Raw genomic sequence first — 19,746 nt, 5'->3', positions numbered from 1 at the left:
CGCGACAAATAGAGGCAAGAGAGGCGGAAGGTTATCAATTTTGAAGCGACAGCACGGCTAATAGAACGTGCTGCCGCCGATTCGACGATCGTTTTGCAGCGGTTGGGCTAGCTTTGAGTAACGCTTTAGGCTGACTGCCATTGCATCGTCTATTAAAATGCCCTCTCGGTTTCCCGGTAAAAAATGAAACAGCTACTCGGGGACCCGATGAAACCAGTTCTCGATGGCCTCACACAATGTAGGGGATCGTAGAGCAAGATGAATTCCACGCTCCACGAAACTCCGTCCACTTTTCTCCCGTGTACGTGTATTATTATGCGCGTGCACCGGCGTGTATGTAATACCGGTTTTAACGTGTACGCGTTAGAAGGTTTATCGCGTTGCAGTTTTCGTTGGGAATACCTCGTCCTCCCTGTCTCTCTTCTTCTCCTCCTCCCTTTCTCTCTCTGGGGTATTTTGTCTCTCCGCGTGGCAGGAATTTCTTTCTTTCGCCTGTTTCCTCGCGTTTGCCTCGCTTTTGCCTCGCTTTTGCCACGCTTTTGCCGGCCAACGATATCGGAATAACGTCGAGCGAGTGTTCGCGGGCATCCACGGTCAACGATCGTCTCTCTTTCGTCGATGACGTCTTTTTCCAGCAACGCGTTGCGCCAGTTTAAACCATGTCGAGCTTTATTTCTATGACGCGAGCTCTCGAATCTCCGCTCGGCCACACTCGGCCGCACACTGGTCCTCGGGAACCGCGTGGCCGCGGGACCAAGGCTCATCACCACTTTTCTCTCCTCTTCTTTCGGAGGAGCAGAACTACCCCAAGGGTGGTTCGACCGCGAGCGAGGTTGCAACGAGCCTTGTTTGTCGGCGTAATGAAATTGATATTGGTACTATTTGAAGAGAGGAAATTACAACGGTTCGAGCGATACCCGGTATCTCGAGTCCATCGTTGGCTGCAACGCGCGAGCAATTCTCCGCTTTTAGCCGGAGCATATCGCGTACAAGGACCCTGCATTTATCGTTCCGCTCTCGAGAATCGCGATAATAATGTTCCACGGCAATTAAGCAATGATCGAATGATGCGGAGAGCGGTCATTACCGGGGGATCGAGCATCGAACGCGTACACCGATACTCGCTAAAATGCTAAGGAGCAGCGAGTGTCTCGGTTCGGGGACCGGTTCCGGCTGCCTCGAACAATGCGGAACCCTTAACGAGTCGATTATTTATTGACCTTGTTAACCGACGTCACTGGAAAAACTTCGGCCAAGTTCGTGGAAATAAAACCGCGACCACGCGCGAGTTTTAGCTTCCATTTGCAGTCCCGAAAGAACGGGAATAAGCGTCGAGCATCTCGTCCGGTTCTTTGGCATCCGAGTGTCCCGAATTCGCGTTAATCGGGAGCGAAAAGTTCTTGAAATCACGGGGAATCATGTGAGTCGTGTCACTGTGGACGGGGGATCGCTGGAAAATCGGAAAGAATCGATCCAGGTCTCGTTGCGGCGATCCAGAGATCGTTTCCGGATCATCGGGGTTATCCGGAATTCGCGCTGTTCGAGGTCAAGGTCGCGGAAGGCCCCCGCCGTCGTGGCAATCGAGGTCAAGGTCACTCGAAGATCGCCAGGGGTCACGAAGGTCGCGTGGTTCGGGGGTCAAGGTCGTTCGGAGGTCATTACGGGTAGTCGGGGTTGCGCGGCTGGGGGTCAAGGTCACGGGAGGTCGCCAGGGTGGCACGGTTAGTGACGAGATTAATTAAAGGTCGCCGGTAATCGCGGGGGGGGGTGGGGGGTCGCGTTTTTAGAGGTTTGCCTCGTTCGATGGTCAAAGCGGGTCACCAGAGGTCGCACGGGTAAAAGGTAACGCGCGGTGGTCCGAGGTTCACCGTATTTGCATACCGATATTTATCGCGGGAAAGGTGACGCGGAGATTTTCGCGCGATTTGTTTTTCCGAAATACGCGGTTCAAAAATGGCCATTACTTTCGGCGCGATAAAATATAATCCTTGTCTAAATATACATGTCGCGGTTGACGTTCTCCACGGATCGCGGATCCATCTCGCGGACGGTAACGGTAAAAGAGTTATTCGATACCCTTAGTTTTGCAATAACGTCGGGAAATATATTCCGTGACAGATGGTTTTTGTCCCCCCTCCCCTCTCCCTCTCTCTCTCTCTCTCTCTCTCTGTCTCTGTCTCTGTCTCTCCACCGGGGGAAGGAATGCAGAGCCGTGCGTGGAATAATTTTATTTTTCATCTCCTCTCCGCGTTGTTCGCATTTACGATGGTTACCGTCGCAGTGTTCGGGGTCGGTGTTCAATTTTCTCGCATAATTTATTTTTAATATGCAGCTCGCTTTTATAATATGCTTTTACAAAACGCACTTTGCCATATTAAATTCGCTTTGATATCATCTTTCTCGGAATAGTGCGCTTTTATGATTCTACGTTCGTTAATTAATGTAATATATTATTGATCATCCCCCGCCCGGGACGACCCCCACCGAAACAAGATTTTAATCGAATAACGAATATTACAGCCTTCTTGCGCCATTTATTTCGCCGGTCAGCCGTTTCGTTCGAGTTCTGTCTGAAATAATATGGAATAATGGAGTTATATCGGCCGCGCCTTTTGTAACTCTCGGTGAACTTCAATTTACGCGCGAGTTCCCATTTGTTTCCGGGTATTATTGTAACGTTTAGTTGCGGTCCGATAAATATTTTTGAACATACCCCGATGATGGGGGCGGCGATGGCGGCGGTGGTAGCAGCGCGACGGCGGTGCACCCGGCAGCATTATTATTCCACCTTTGCCACTGCTCCTAATGTTCTCTCCCTTAAGTTGGCTCGATACGTTCCACGGCTAGCGTTATTTCATGCTTTTGCAAGGATTTCGTTATCAAAAGGCATTGTCAAGGAAAAAGCTGGAAAAACTTTGTTATCTTCGCTGTACTCGCGTTGCAAATAATAGATCCGAAGTTCGTCGGAGTTTTTGCCACGTTTCCGTAACGCGACGAGCAACTTTAATCCCTTCTTTTTCCTCCTCTCGTCCATTCTGCAAAATGTAAACGTCACTTTATTATTATTATGCTCGTGCCGAGAATGTATGCTGTTATGGGCGTGCATTATATAATGCACTGGCGGCCGCAAGAGGGTGCGACGTCAGGGGCGGCTGAAAAGTCGGTGGTGGGGGGGTTTCGGCGGGCGTCGAGGGGGATGTCGAGGGGCGTCGAGGGGCAAACTTTTCGGTAAGTCGGCGGCAACGTTCGTTTTAACCCCCGCTTCAACCCCGCTGTTTCATTGAATTGCAGAGAAACTGTTCGAGTTTCGGCGCTGTCCAAAATAAAATTATTCGCCGACACTTTAATTAGAAATTTCCGTTCCCCGTGCATACGTTCACCCGCGGCTTTATCAAGGAATTAAGTAAATTAGATTATCAACGAGTTAAGTGAAAATTACCAGCCTTCCTTCTACACCTTGTCTCGCCGCTGTAATTCAATACAACGCACCGATGTTTTTCGACCTGTTACAACGTTACGTACCCACGCTGCTGCTCTTGCTCCAATTTTCCGCTTTTACGCGAAATCGTTCCACTTTTCCAACCGCGTTACGCGTCGCGGACTAATTATTTTCGGGGCGAGAAAAACGAAGAAAGAAGGAAAGAAAAAAAAAGGCGGGGGGTGGGGGAGAAAAAGAGGGGAAGGTGACGCGTGTCGGAACGGGGCGGGGTTCGATTATATCAGTGGCGAAATAATTTCGGCCGCAACGGGGCCCATCGCGCGCGTCCGCGGCTCGAAATCCCTAAAAGGGGATTTCCCGATGCTTTTAACCAGTCGGCACGTGCATTCCGTGAAAATGAACTCCCCTTGGTCCGCGATTTATTTACGCAACGCAGTGACGTATTTTGTTTATCCAATAAATTTATCGTTGCGCGAGATTCGTTTCGAGAGTTGCGAAAGTTTGAAATACAAAAAGCCGTCGAATTCCATGGAAATGCATTTGATCGATAAACCACCCTTCCCTCCCCTCCCCCGACCCCCCTGCCCGTTGTCTCTTTCGCGCAAAGAGAAACAGGGCCAATAGCGAGTGCATTTGCACACACTCGGCAAAGCAAAACTTTTTCCTTCCCTTTTTCTTCTACGCCCTTGCCTTTGGCCTCGCGTTCGCGTTAACTCGCGGCAGAAAAATCAAAGAGAGAGAGAGAGAGAGAGGGGAGAGGGGAGAGGAAACGAAGGATCGAATATTCGATTACTTTCCATTCAATCTGGACGTCTTAGTTTCAAAGATGGACTCGAAATACACATCCGCTAGGGAAGGACTCGTCTCTCCCTGGAAAAAGAGAGAGAGAGAGAGAGAGTGAGAGAGGAGCGGAGGGTGAGCAGACAATATGAAATCTGTAATATCTGTGCACGGGTAGCCAGTTTTATTACGCTATCCTCCGCCGCTGTCGAATGGGCAAGCGCGTACGTTGTAATAGGAAAGATAGTTGAAATTTTACGATTCGAGCTCCGGCAGGTTCATAGTTTCGGGTTGATCCGAGCGTGCCGGTAAGTTAAAATTAATCGATGAGATCTTGTTCGCCGGTGGATTAAGCGCGCGCCGGTAGGCCAGCAGCGTTTAAGCAATACTTAATCGGCGAACAGTTTCCGCGGGCTTAACGAAATACGTTGGCAACTACTTCGTTAACGCAAATCCTTTATCGCTGAACTGCTTAGAAGCGTCGCGACGGAGCCGGGCGGACGCGTTAAAAGATAAAATTTGCATCGGCGCGTTGAAGAAGCATTGGAATAATGAATAGAAATGAAACATAAAACGTGGCGGCACGGAAGTTGGGTCGAAACTTTTTCTTTGCATGGAATTATAAGTTTTAAGTACTATGTTTAAGTTTCATAAAACTGTTCAAAGATTTCGAGCCACTGTAAAAACTAAAATATTGAAACGTAAGCCAAGGGGCTCGCGGTTGTAATTCGATGGGGGGGTCCGCTGTTATTTCGCGAGTCCTCGGCTAGATGTGCGCGAGAAACTTCGTCTTCTCGGATTCCAACGTCTTCTTCTCGAAATTCCTTCTTTGCAAATTCTCCTTCCCCCTTTTTTCTTCCTTTTTCTTTTTTCAAACGTTAAACGTAAGAAACGGATTCTAGTGGAGAGAGAGAGAGAGAGGAGGGGCGCGGAGGGGAAAAAATCATGGCCTGTCGCCGAGGAGTTGGCAGTCGTTATTATAAAGTCATCCTGGCGTACACGCGAATTCTATTAGGGTTAGCATATAATTTCGAGGGACGAAAAAGCGAAGCCATTATGGCAAGTAGGACGACGCGATGGTACAGAGGACGGGTTAAAACGATTAAAAAGAAGCCTTAATTGCTTTTCATTGACATAGGTGCAGCAAGGTACCGCTGATTATTTTCTTACCCTGCTCGATGAAGCCGGTAACGATGCACGGGGACTTACTTACGCTTTCGTCTGCCTAGGAGGAAGCTGAGGAATTAAGCAAAAATATGGCTCGTATCTAATTGCGAGTGCTCGGGGGGGTCGAGACGGGGAGCCAACGTGGTCGTTGGCTCGAAATAAAGATATCACGCTGTGGAGGAGAGGTATCTGGTCGATAAAAAGAAAATTACCCACGGTTTACACGCGAAATATTAGGCGAGAAAAATTGCGGAAAAAAATTGTCGAGAAAAATCCGACCCGTCGTCTGACAAACGCGATCAAACGAGATCCCGTGCCGTTTTGTTCCTTTTTAAAACGTAATTCCCATTCCTCGCACATGACCCTCGACGGAACCAGTACGAAGACGTAGAAACACGAACAGTGGAGAGAGTGTACTAGACAGATAAAGAGCAAAAGGGAACAGGAAGAAGAGAGGAGGAAGCCAGGAGAGGGATAACAGTATGATAGAGAGAGAGAGAGAGAGAGAGTGAGGCAGGCAGATGGAGAGAGCGAGAGAGACAGGGCACGAAAGGTAGGGAGAGACAGCGGGTGGCTCGATCGATCCAGAAACACCGTGTGTAAACTACCAAGCATAATCAAATTCCTTTTAGCTTCAATCCTCGCGCATACCAGTTTCAAAGTGGTACTGTTTTCATTGAGACCGAGTGAATCGAGCAAAAACGTATTTTCCTACGTTAGAGGGAGTGACTTTCGCCGCGAAGTGGCCTTCGCGTTACGCGCGCTAATTGCCAGCCTCGTTAATTGACGCTGTTTACCACTAATTTTTGATTCTCCAAATACGCACGCCCTTCAACCACCGCACAACGGGCTCGCCCTTTTTTCCACCCATTTATTCCACCATCTCGAGGACCGTCGTGTCCCCGACGCGGCGGGGGTGTAAGACGCTCGGGGGTTGCTCCGCGCCCCAAAAAGCACTCTCCTCCCCCCTCCTGCCCCGTTTTCTCGAGGGAAGAGAACGAAGAGGAGAGGAAAAGACGGTTGAAGGATAGATGACCGTGCGATACTTGATCAATTAGCCTAGTTTCGGTTTAGTATTGTTCGTGTCGATCTGTACATGACCCGATGAAATATAGATCGGAACTTTTGGGTCACCCTATATTTCCTGAAAGCGCGCCATTGCCCCATCTACTACCGCGTGCTCCAGGGTTTAATCTAACAATGATTTATGCTTCGCAGTGGCTCTCATACTTATTGATTTAAACCTGTCACAAGCGTTAAAATTAATCCTGTTCGTATTTTCCTGTCCGACAAGTGTTACTCGTATCTTTCCCCCCTCCGTTCCCCTTTCTCTCCCTCTACCTTTCTCTCTCGCGATTTTTTCCTTCCTCTCCGTCTTTCCGACTCTATGCTATTTTCTCTGCTTGTTTGCTGCATTCGCGAATTTTTCCCATTTTTTTTCCTTTCTTTCTTCCCCCTCCCCAAGCGTTCGAGAATTTCGCGTTCGTCTATCCTTCGTCGATGTAAATCACTCGTAGCCATGAAACTCGAACGACGTTTCTTTGTTGGGCCCGGTAGCCCAAGGTCCTAGGCGAAGGAAAAAGGACGAAACAATGGCGGCGGCAGGGAAGGGAAGAATTTGATTTGGAAGCACGCTCGAAATCTAAACTTTTCACGGCGAGATTCGTGGTCGGATAACGACGTGACTTTCAAAGTAATGGCCTCCCGGTGCGGTTTACAAGCAAAGATTGAGCGTCACTAAAACCAACACGCTACATATTCCACTCTACGATTGTACTCCCCACCGTGGCGCTCTTCCACCCTACCACCGTCCTCCATGAATGTATTATGTACGCTCGGCGAATATGTCAACTGCAGCATTGCGTATTTATACGGTGGCTCCTGGATTTTTTCTTCTCCTCCGCTTCCGGCTTTTTCGTCTTTAACTCGTTTCGCCATCGCCAGCCCCCTTCGTCGGTTATTACATCGGATTCAAATTTCGCGCCTTTCGATTTTTCGGACTTTTTGGGCTTTTCCTGGGGAAAATTAAGCGATTACCGACGGAATTATTCCGTGTTTTCTCTGCTTTTCTTTGTTCCTGTTTGCGAGGAGAAATTAGCGAGATAATAATTAGCGTTCCTCGCGACGACGCGCGATTTCTTTCCTCCATCTGGCCGGTTGGCGTTTGGCGTCGTCCAAGGAATACTTTCCGACGTCTATTTTAATTTAAGTTACAAAAGACTACTTAAGAAGTTGAGTGAAAGACGAGAGATAAAGGAGGTGGCGGGCACAAGATGAGATTACCCAGATAGATAGAAAGTTTCGCAGCTACGATAATAATATCGCTAGCATGCTCGGAGTATACAAGCCGTTTATTACGTTTAATGCAATAAATTTGGTGGGTAAATGGACGCGGGCACGAGTCGCGTTACACGGAAAAGTATCAAGGGTACCGGCCGTGTCGCGATATCGTTGTTAAAACGATGCGCGCGTTTCGATGCTCTCGAAATAAACAAATCGAACGACATACATTATTGATCGCGCGCCCTGCTAAAATTAATACGCGCGGTAAAACAATTTCGAGAGTTATTTATTATTTTTCGCCGGCGAATTAATCAAAACGGCTGGACAACCGTGCCGGCTCGGGATGACTTTTGCTGTAAAATTTAATTGAATTCCGAGTTGAAAATAATTTATGAATGGTAATGCGAAATTTATGTCGAACGTCGGCGCAATAATCGGATGATGGAGCAATATAATAATAATTTAACGCTCGCCCCGCGTCAAATAGATTTCCAGCAAAAAAGGGGGAAAATGAAGGAAAAATAAAATACATACCCTCACGCGTATATACATATATACATATATACATATGTACGCGGATTGCACGTAATCTCGAAGAAGCAGAACGCAGAGCGTGGTTGTCGAAAAGGCACAAAGGATCGAACTGAAAAGTCGAGGGTTATTAGTAAGACGCAAAGGGAGCGTGGGCGAGGGAGCAAGGAGAGAAAGAGAGAGAGAGAGAGAGAGAGAGAGAGGAGTTACGCAAACTCGAAATTACTTTTCTCGATACACCCAGCAGAAGTTCATTAACAATTCTTGGTATTCTCCGGCGAGCCACAAACATCATTTGGCCCTTTGCCATAAAACACTCGCCGAGTCGCGTCTTACCCTATCTTTTCGCTGGTTTAGCAGTTAACCGTGAACCCTTTTCATCCCGTCCCTTGATATTGGTTGTTAACCCCGGCCAGGAATCGACCTGATCCACGCGTCGCTCTTCAATGGCCGCCGGGAAACACGAAATCGCGAAACAAGAGCAATTCGGTAGGTTTGACGGATGTCATACTCGTCTAATAACTCTCCCATTCCGGCGAATATAACCGATGGGGCATTCTTCCGACCAGCCGGTCCACGCTGGCGCTCTTCGTTCTTCCTTCTCGAGGTTCGTTTTGCGAACGAATAACGCGCGATACGATCGACGAATCGCGCGCGCCGGCTCGATAAAATCTTAATCGAGTATACACGCGCGTGTAACAATTACGCGAGCGTAAACACGCGGCCGCTGGAACGAGCAGCGGTGTCCTGCTATTATTCACGCGACGCAACGAAATTGCAAAAGGAAAAATCCGCGGGAAATAATGTCCTATTTACGATAAAACATTATCGGCTATTATACTTTGCCGGGTCGTTCGGTTTCGGGCAATTGATAGGTTATCGGTGTGTTTAGGGTGGCAGCGAATCCCCATAGCAACGTCGGAATACATTTCCACATGATTCCGTGCATACTGTCCATGTCATGAGTTTGGGGTTAAATCTGCGCCTGTATCTGTGCCAACATTGCACTACCTTCTGGCACATTGTTGCCCTTACACATGTGCACCGATCTCACCCTGTCCCGCCGCCCTCCTCGCCCCTCCGTCCCCCTCGCTGCGTCTCTTTCTCTCCGTTGACCCCTTTAATCCCACCATCGCCTTGTCTCTCCCCGACTCTCGCCCTCGCTCTCACCCTCGTTACAGCTGGCTCTCCCTCGCTCTCTCCCTCTTCTAGATACACATCTCGGATATGTGCAGTCAAGGGGAATGCGCTCCGGTGCACGGAGAGCGGGAGAAAGAGAGAGACAGAGAGAGAGAAAGACGGGGAGTTTGTCTCATCTTCCGAATGCACAGACGACGGAAGTTAGCCAAATTTTAGAGAGGTGTAAAACGACTCTGCCGCCGTGCAACCCTTGTTTCGTCCACTCCCGTCGTCTTCTGTTCGCCCGGAGAGAAAACAACCTTGCTCTTTTTATTTCCCGATTATTCGCCTTTCTTTTCTTTTTCCCACCCCCCGCTCTCCCCTTTCTTCGGTTAACCTTATTTCTACGTAGAGGTAAACACCGAGGTGTAATAAAGACTCGCGGGAGGAAAGTCGGGCCGTTTCTCACCGGATATTTTAATATTTCGAGATACTATAAACCTCGAGACGTAATTTCCTTGGTAGCCTTCTTTGGATAAAGTTTACGCCTCAAACAGTGCGTTCGTAGCTCTGTTAAATTGAATTTTGCAAGTGCATACTTTGCCTCGGAGGGTTGTTCCAAGTATGCGCATTTCAACGTTTCGCCATGAAATTTATCGAAATACCCATTCAGCTATTAATAAAACGTAACTTCAGCCGGCTCTCCGCGTTGCTTTCGTTAAAAATTGAAATGGACCGTGGACAAGGAGAATTTACTTATGCATACGCGAGCAGCTCTAGCTAGAGCTGTTCCCCCGCTCTAAATCACTCGTCGTGGCTTTTAACGTTTAGGTGAAAAACAACTCTAGTCGACTTAACTCTGGGGTAATTATCGACAATCGCGAAGACTATCCCGAGGGTAGGAAGCCTACTCCAGAGGACACGCACGAGCAAGTGCGTACGAGATCTTTGATGGACCCGTATCGAGAATTTACAGCTAGCTAATTGCGTTTGCGCGTAAGTGGCGCCGCCTAGGCGATTGAAAAGTAGGAGATTAGCAATTTCGAGGGACTTGCTTCCTCGCGGCAAGTTTAAAACTACGTCTAAATATTTAAATAGAATCGAGTTGCGAGTTCAACTCCCGCCATCGGTTTCACTGCCGGCTTTAACGTGATTACAAAGTTGCCGCAGTTTGCTCGGTCTCCAGAAACAACGGGGCCCGAATGTAATACGCGAATAATCAGCCGCGATTCCGTATCCGATAACGAACGGTTTTCGACGTCTGGAGAGTGTGTGCGAGGCAGGGATGGAAAATGGCGGGGAAAAACTAGCCGGGATTTAATTAAAACGATATCTCCGTGTAAACGAAATCAATAAGGGGGAAGAGCAACAAAAGGGCGAGGTAGCGTAGCCAGAGAGCCATCTCGCCAGTCCGAAAAGTCAATAGAACGCGGAGGAGGGGAACCCTCTTAGGAAATCACGACGATAAATACATGGAGAGACGAATAGGACAAAGGAGGAAAAGGAAAAGCCCGTTCGTGTGTGGGAAGATTTTTCTTTGTGCGCCGCGCGTGATACCTCTCGGTTACACCGTTCTGCTCTATCGTTTTTCGCGTGTCCCTGCGATTAAGACGGAAGGTTTGTTTTCAGAGTCGTGATTCAGGGGTGGAGAACACGGGAAAGAGAGCGACCAGCTATCGCGAGTTCGACGGAGACGGCGAGTCGAACGGTGTGTGTACCAAAGACAGAGGAGAAGCGAGAGGTCTTCCTCGAGACTGACAATGAGAGGAAACGAGCAACGATGTACGTGACCGAGAGAGAAAGAGCAGAATCTGTGGCCAAGTGCATTAGTAGCGATGGGAACGATACACCCTCGTAACTCGGCTCTCGAAACAGTCGGATGTAACGAGTTTGTTCCTCGCTGACACGCGTAAATAAATCACGGGTCGACTCGAAACGAGCTACTCGTCGCGTCTCGTGATGCATTAGAGATTAAAATCCAACGATGGAATGCGTGCAAGAAGAGATGATCTCGGGTAAGAGACATTACGAATTCGATAGACCAACTGTAGAGACTCCATCGTAGTTTCGTTCGTGTCCGTTGATCGACCGATAGAGAACAGTCCATGTTCGATCCGGTGTTTAGGTGGTGAAATTAATGTCGTGATTGCGTATAGCTGGTCGAGGGGAGAAAACGAACGAGTAGGTAAAGTAGCGGAGGAGAGATTGAACAAACGGGAGAGCAAATAAGTGACCGAGGGTGAAGGGTGAAAAAGGAAGAGGCAAGGGTGAAAGCCGAAAGAGGAGAAGAGATATAGACCGGGGAAAGAAAAGATGGAGAACGGGATGTAAACGAGGGGCGAGAAAGACGAGCAATGGCGGGAGGGTAAGAGAGAAGAGTAAAAGAGAGAGAGAAGCGAAGTGGCGGGGTTTGAAGGAGGACATGGATGAGCACGGAGCTAAAAGATGAAAGTATAACCCGGGCTATACACAGTGACTCGGAAACTAAATAGAAGCGTTACATGGTGGCGTGGACAAACAAGTAGATTTAAATTCCATCTGCGACTGCTATTAACCGTTGCTCGGTTAAGTGCAAGGATTATTTGTAGGAAGAAATAGCGACAGAGTGAAAAAATATGTTGGCCTTGCTGCCGGGAGAAACGACATTGTCAAATTTAGCGGGGGTTCCATTGAAACGTCCAACTTCTTATAGCTAACTCGGCTGGCAGTTGGAGTGCAAGGGGTTAAAACCCGGCCATTTTACTTGGCTCAAGGCTCTTTTCGCCGTGGGTAAACGGATTTACTCTCGCAGAGCCACCGGTTCAAGTGCATCTCACAATTGCCCCTCGTTGAATCTCAATTCTTTCCGGACGATTCGATTTGCCGCTAACGAATCTTGCAGTTATATAAGCTGATTGCGGAGGAACATCGTAGACGAGCGATGTTAATTAAATACGACAACATACTTGCCGTTGTACGAATAAATAGGCATATTCCCGCGTGGCATAGTCGAAATTGTTTAACCGGGATTTCAATTAAATGGCCGGGGTTTTTAATCGCGCCCTCTGTTCCCCGTCATTCGATTCCGCGAAGCTCGGCTCACGCGAACCACACGCAAAGGTCGAGGAACGATGAAAAGAATACCAATACTTATGCCACGCCGTGCGTTTACTTTTCTTCCTCGATTTACACGCGTTCAACGTCCCGGTAATAAATTTCTCACCGATGTTTGGTATATGAGTCATTACGAACATTGTTCGATCCTCGAGATACACGAAAAGCGTAAATTGCGTTTGCCCCGCTATCAGTCACGTGTGCATGCACGACTGCGGCAGCCATCTTTGCGAATTAATTTTCTATCGACGAATTTCCTTTTCACGTTTTCGTAGTCGATTGTTGCCCGGTTTCGCCCATTTTATCGCCTTTTTATCGTCCCCCGCTTGATCCCGTGCTTCGAGCTTTAATCGAGAGCAATATCCTACAGTTGAATTAAATCCCACAAATCAGCAGAGGTCCAAGAGTTAGGTCAAACTTTGTGAAAATGACGTCGCCGCTGGCATCAACGGACAATTAAATTATCGCCGAAGCAGAGTAGGTAACGATGCACTCGAGGTACAACATAAACCACGAGTTACGTTGGCTGGATTATGTGTATACATAACGAGCACATAGGTGTTTTAGCTGTACACGCGACAAGTAGATCTATGTAGAGGACGGGTCAGATTACTGGGAGTTTAAGTAGCGCAGGGACTTGACCGTGCCTCCACCTGTCGATGGGAGGTCGGTAAAATAATAGCCGGGATAGGTCGGATCGGTAAAAGAGGTTCCTACCTTACTCTCGGGAACAGTGAAAATCTCGCCGAGTTGCATCGAAATTGATAAACTCGATTATCATCGGTTATTTGCCTTGTCTTCGAGGAAATTTACTTTAATTCGACGAGAAATTTAATTTAACATGGAAAGACTGTTTTAACATTGCCTGAAAGTTTTATCGTAAAGAAAAGTTGCACGATGAAACACGCAGAAAACTTTTTGTCCCAGTTTCGAAGATATAGTAATATACAGAAGTTGCGAGCAAATACATACATATTTATAGAGTCTATAAAAGCAAGTTTGAAGAGATTTAGTAGCAGAAAGGGGGTCGCTTAAATGATAAGTTAGTGACATACGCCGATAATAACTTACGCTGGATAAAGATCAAACGATTACGTTTATTAATAATAAACGTTCTTCCAAGCCACTTTCAACTTTCTTATCCATTTTATGTGCCATTTTTTTCTCCCTTCTTTTTTTCTTTTTTTTTTTTTTTTTTTTTTTTCTTTTTCATTATTTCATCTAGGGATTTTAATTTACCTAGGAATTTATTTCATTTCTTCATTGCAAAAATACACACGTCCGTGAAAAAATATCGATATTGAAAGAAAAAGAGAGAAAAAAAGAAATACTTGTCTGATTGCAGGACGAAGTACTGACGATATCGGAAAAGGTGGTGGTCCGTGTCCATGATCTCGTCACGTGGTTATCGCCCAAGTTGGAATGGTCGTGGGGCCGGGAGGTATCTTACCCACCGACCCCAACGTCGTCTCCGGAGAACAGTCCGCTAAGGTACGAGATACCTCAGCCGCAGGTGCTCACCGACCCTGGCATCGATTTCTCGGACGTCGATAAACAACAGAAGGAGTACGAAAGCAGTCACAACACGCGAAAGTCGGACTGTAGTTCCCAAACGAAAGTGGTGGTGCTCTCGTACCCCAGGTACTGTCGATATCGAGCGCTGTTACGTAGGCTCGAAGGCGCCGAACCGTCCTGGCTTTGCTCGTCCATAGCAGCCGCACTGGGTGGATTCACCGCCACACCAGGTACCAGGGTACTCTTCTGCAGAGATACCTTTGACTACCCGGACCTTGAAACCCACGAGCTCCTCTGTAACCATTTAGGTAGGTAAAGTTACCAACGGAAACCGATACTTCCTTTCGTTTTGTCTCGCTGATTAAGAAATTCGATCGAATTAATTTACGTTCATACGAAATTACATATATATATATATATATATTATACGGTATACGTTATAACACGTTGTTCTTCGAGCATGAGCCGAATGTTCTTTTGGTAAAAGTAAAAATCGCGTTAACACGTATTGCGTCATTAGATATTCGCTTTGACAAATTAGGGTAATATCATTTACCGACCGAGACTAACACGTGGTCTGGACAGAAAATTGTATAGTCTAGATAGGCATTTAAAAAACAACAGAACGTATCCAACGAGGCTAACAGGAAGAACGTTATTGCGAGGTTCCATCGAGCACGCCTACCTCGATGTGTTACTTTGTTGGCAAGACACTTCGTACTAGTAACGGTGACAATCGTAATCCGGATTAACACGTCCAATGAAATAAACATCCGTCTCCGTGTATGGATTAAATCGATCTGTGAGGGTTTTTCGAAATTTTAACAGTGAAAGTAACAAAGTGACGGTGTGCCTCGTGTATCGTGAATATCGATCGACGTATCCGTTAAGTTCGTTAGGACAAAACTCAATGGGTATCGTGATGAAGATTAAAGAGAATCAGATTACGTATTTTAAAGTAATTGGTGAGTGCTGGTAACGAAAGCATCGTGTTTTATACGCAGACAAAGAATCGTCATAGGAATGGTTAATATTTCGGGCGGGATTTGAAACGTGATATGCGCATATGAAATGCGTAGAAGAACACAATAGATACGATTACATGTGGTAAACTAACCTATGTCGCGCAATAGATGTATCATGTAAAATACGTGTAGTGCCACTATTTAATTTGCAAATTTCATTTGCAAATTAACAATGCAAAATTTTCATAAACAAGAATCGATGTTTCAAGGTTTGTCCTTTTGTTTCATTTACATTTCAGATTTAACCACGTGGTATCGATCAGTACGTTTCCATTACTGACGATGTAGAACACACGGAAATATAAATTATAATTTTCCAACTGTTGTTACATTTCGAAATGAATCGTTATCCCGTAATTACTAAAATGTTACGTAGCGTGTATGAATAGCTCGTGTATATCGTTCGTGTAATAATAGCTTGCGAAATGCAACTGTCTGTGTCGATTTGTTCGTTCGGATACTACCGATGCTTCCTGTCGAAACGTTATAATAAAATTTACACTTCGAAATTGCAGTGGAATTTCAATCGAGAAAAGTTGAACAAAGACGAAACGATACTTAACCGAGATTCTTCCATGTTCGCTTTTTATAAAGGAAAATCAAGAAATGTCACGCGATCGTGTAATGGCTGTCTTTTAAAGTGAAACGGAAATCGTGCGAGACACGAATTATCTCGTTATTTAATCCCGACGCTAATCGTCAGTGTTTTTATGCATCGCATTAAAAGAAACAACGGAGATGTTATAATTCTTCGTGGTGAAAAAGGCAGAAATATTACGCGATCGTGAACGCATGGAATATATCTTATAGCGATTTCGAGCGTTGTCTGCTGCGACGCAGCGATTGTTATCGACGTTCTTCTCGACGCGTGCGTCACCACTCGGCATTAATGTGAACTATTTTTTAGCGCCAAAATTGAAAGGAAGGCCGAGGAGGAAGCGTAAAAAGCGCAGCGCATCGCCCGGCGAGTCGAGTAACGAGAGCGAAGCTTCTGTTGCGTCCACCTCGAAGAGTGCCCCAGCGAGTTCGAACGTGGTGATACCGAGCGTTGGCAGGCCTCCTTCGTCGGTGGTACGGCGAAGCGAGAGGAAGACCACCGCGGAGGAAAAGAAATTTCTTACGGATGTGCAGAATTTCATGAACTCGCGGGGTACGCCTGTCGGAAAGATGCCACTGCTGGGCTACAGGCAGAGTCAGTATCTGTGTGACGTTTTTTTTTTTTAACAATTGGCGAAAGATTTTAGACACCTTTAAGATTTGATACTTCTCCCTTCATATATAAATATATATGCATAGAGATTTTCATCCATTTAATCGAATTTAAACAGTGATTGGTACTGTTCGAGGCTGATCTACAGCAGTGTTTCCTTTTGACAAATCCATGTACTTACGATAAATTTATCCTAACGATAAATGTTATCGGGAAAGCGTTGAACTTTTATCCAACTAACGGCCACCTTCTGCTTACAGTCGATCTCTTCCTGTTTTATACGAAAGTGCAAATGCTTGGTGGCTACGATTCCGTCAGCGCTGGTCGGCTTTGGAAGAATATATACGACGATATAGGAGGTAATACAGGATCTACCAGCGCTGCGACTATCACACGACGACATTACGAGAGGTAAGAGCACGAGTATCGTACGAATAGGATAAACGATGTTCTATCGTGGAACGATTAATAAAACGGCTGTTACGAATTTAGGTTATTGTTACCGTACGAGAGGTATCAACGTGGCGAAGAAGCGAAAGTTAGACTGACACACGGAAGACGAAGCAAAAGTAGCAGCGTGTCCGAAGAATCCGAGGATATTAAGCAAGAAACGAGCGATTCGTATCCATCGGAAACGCCTCCCCCTGTAGAAACGAGTCTTACCACTACATCCCCTCCCCTTCAACCAATTGTATCTACAGCGGTAAGTAGCATCGAAACGGTGAAGTATGATACTCGTCCCGTGATCACGGTACGTTCGACTTAAACGATTTGCTTTTACAGCCGTTCCTTTCGAATGAAAAACCTAAAACGGAGACCGGCAAGACATCCTCTCTGCGAAGTGTACGAGTGAAGCCAGAACGCCTGAAGTCATTAAATACCATGATCGCCAATAGTACGCCGTCACCCAGCCAGCAAGCCAGCCAACTGCCAAGTCCGCCACCTTCTTCTAATACATCAATTTCAACGCCGAGCAGTACACCCTCTACCACACCCACGAATGGTACTGGAAGTCAAAGCGTGTTGGAGAGGCAACTAAACAGCCCTCTAATATCGCAACAAGTTCCACCGTCGTGTTCGCCACCGGGTCTGCCGGTAACCACAGTGGTAACGAATGCTTCTACGGTCGTAACGTTAACACCGCCGCCTGAGAAGGATATGAAAGAAATCAAATTAGATCCTAAACAAACCACCCTGCTGGCACAGGGTAAGGAAAACATCCCGTTGTTCGGTGAAAAGTCAATTTTCGCGGAAAAGGCGATAGTGCCTCCTAGATCGCCAGAAGTGATCGACCTCGAAACGGAAAGCGACACGAGTAGGGATAAGATAATCATTCCCAGCTTCAAGAAGCGCAAACTCGAAATACTTCGCGAAGGTGGTCTCGAAGTCACTGCCGTTGATCTGGACACGCGACCCAGCGTGATACAGACCAATCCCCCTGTGCCAGCGACTATGAAATCCGAAGAAAAGCCGCCAATATCGTACCCTCTTCCAGTCACGCCTAACTCCATTCCTAAATTGATTTCGGTTACCGTAACACCGGACATAGGACATATGTTATCATCTCCGCAAGAGCACCAGCATCATCATCATCAAGCACGGTTACAAACACCGACTAAGCAGCCACCCGCTCATTATAATAATAATAATAATAATAATATAACGATGAACAACAATAACATGGTGAACAGCCGTATAATAAATCTTGGTACTTCTAACAACGCGGCGTTGCTTCAATTGTACGCGAACGCAAACGTTCCGCCACCGGCGTCGTCGGGGTTGCATCAAGCAAATCATCGTTTCGTACCGCCAACTGTTCCTAACGGTAGGATATTTCCGCCCAAAGTGACACAGTCGAGGTCGATATTCGCACACAACGAAAAAACGGTTTATGGAGATCCAAAAGAGATGTCTATCCCTCCAAAGTATCGTCCCTCTCTGTATCGTTTGCAGCCGCATCAGATACACAATAATAACGACCCCGCGTACGGCGGGGTATTGGACTTAACGCAAAAATCTAACAGCAAGCCGGTGTTTCCAAGGCCGAGCTTAGAAATAGTGAAAGTACCTGTAGTGCCGAGGCCTAATCCATTAAATTTGGAGATGAGGAACTCGTCCACGATTAAAGAGAAACCAACAGATTGTTCGAAACGAAGTACCTTTCCTGGTTACCAGAACGTACTCGACAGTCGAACCATGGCTTCGAATAACTTAGAAATTACGATCGTAAACCCTAAGCAAAAGAATAATCACATAAGTGCGCCGGCACACGTTCGCGTGCCGAGTCCACCTAGGAATAGTGCGATACCTATGCAAAGAAGACAACAGCTGAACGGCAAGTATACGACGAGGAGTGAACCAGTTTCACCGTACACACCTAGGAAGCCGAGTCATCCTGTTATACCGAATGTACCTAATCTAAATCACCTGAATAGTGGAAACTATCCTAGAATGGCAAGCATTCAACAACAGAACACGATCGATAGGAGAAAAAACGTAGAAACGAGCGGTAAGGAGCAGCACCATCATCAGCAACACCAACACCAACACTCGCATCAACACCATCAACACCAAAACCAACACCATCATCAACACCAACACCAACAACAACACCAGCACCAACATCAGCATCAACACTCGCATCCACACCAACACCCACACCCGCACTCGCATCCACACCCCCATCAACACCAACATCAACACCAACAACACCAACACCACCAGCACCAAGCGCATCAGCAACACCAACAAATACACCAACACCAACAACAGCAGCAGCAGCAACAGCAACAACAACAACAACAACAACAACAACAACAGCATCAACAGCAACAGCGTCGAATCAGCGAGGGTGACAAGTCATTAATCGCTCAGCAACAGCAACAGCAACAGCAGCAACAGGAACCGAGGCAAACCGAGGCTGGAAGACGACACAGTGTTCCCAGTATACCTTCTGGTTTTGTACCTGCGGTGCCGCAAAACAATCCAGCCTTCCTTCCGCAACTGCCAAATACGCCCGGCAAGTTCCTACCGATTTTAGACCCCATGTACTATTCCGCGTTCTATAATGGTTTATTTCCGCCGATTCCGCCCACGGCTGCCACGTCGTTTTTATCGCCGGAATTCAGTGCGTACTACAAAGAATTACTTGCTTCCTCGCAACCAAGACTGGGGATGGCGGGGCAGCACCAGCCGGCTGCCCCAACGTCTAAGTAGACAATGGGATCTCATGTAGGGTTTCCGATGTGTAGCAAACGTCGGTTTCATTTCTAAAGACAAAGATCCGTCGGATTCCTCGCTTCGAATTCTATTTTCATTGAAATTACTCGAGAGGACTTCCTCGTGCGTGTCAATAATAAAGACATTCAGCGAACGACTAATAATCGCTGTATTATAGAAGGACGTGTATTTGCGTTATCGTTTAAGGATTTTTCCATGATCATTTGAATACACTGTCTTTTGAATACCATTCTTCTAAATATTCGATTGTAACGATATAGGGAGAAAAGAGAAAAGGGGAGGGGAAAAAAAAAAGATGCAGTTTCGTTCGAACCCAAAGGAGAAAGAGAGAGGAGAGGAGATTA

At 46.7% G+C, this 19,746-nt stretch overlaps 1 protein-coding gene across 2 annotated transcripts in view; it reads left to right on the top strand.

Annotated features, from left to right (window-relative positions):
* The window catches only part of LOC108545728 (protein split ends), a 179,784-nt gene extending 160,360 nt beyond the window's left edge, over positions 1–19,424 (top strand). For both annotated transcript variants that reach the window (XM_017897489.1, XM_017897490.1), the window contains exons 3-7: positions 13,758–14,235; positions 15,860–16,144; positions 16,423–16,573; positions 16,655–16,865; positions 16,946–19,424. In XM_017897489.1, coding sequence (XP_017752978.1) covers positions 13,758–14,235; positions 15,860–16,144; positions 16,423–16,573; positions 16,655–16,865; positions 16,946–19,378 — 3,558 coding nt within the window. In that variant the 3' untranslated portion in view covers positions 19,379–19,424. The remainder of the gene's footprint in view (positions 1–13,757; positions 14,236–15,859; positions 16,145–16,422; positions 16,574–16,654; positions 16,866–16,945) is intronic.
* The last annotated feature ends 322 nt before the right edge of the window (positions 19,425–19,746 follow it).

Source organism: Eufriesea mexicana, unplaced genomic scaffold, assembly GCF_001483705.2.
Source record: "Eufriesea mexicana isolate 0111107269 unplaced genomic scaffold, ASM148370v2 scaffold486, whole genome shotgun sequence".
NCBI lineage: Eukaryota > Metazoa > Arthropoda > Insecta > Hymenoptera > Apidae > Eufriesea > Eufriesea mexicana.
The sequence above is the reverse complement of the archived record's forward strand: the minus strand, read 5'-3'. Positions and strand labels throughout refer to the sequence as shown.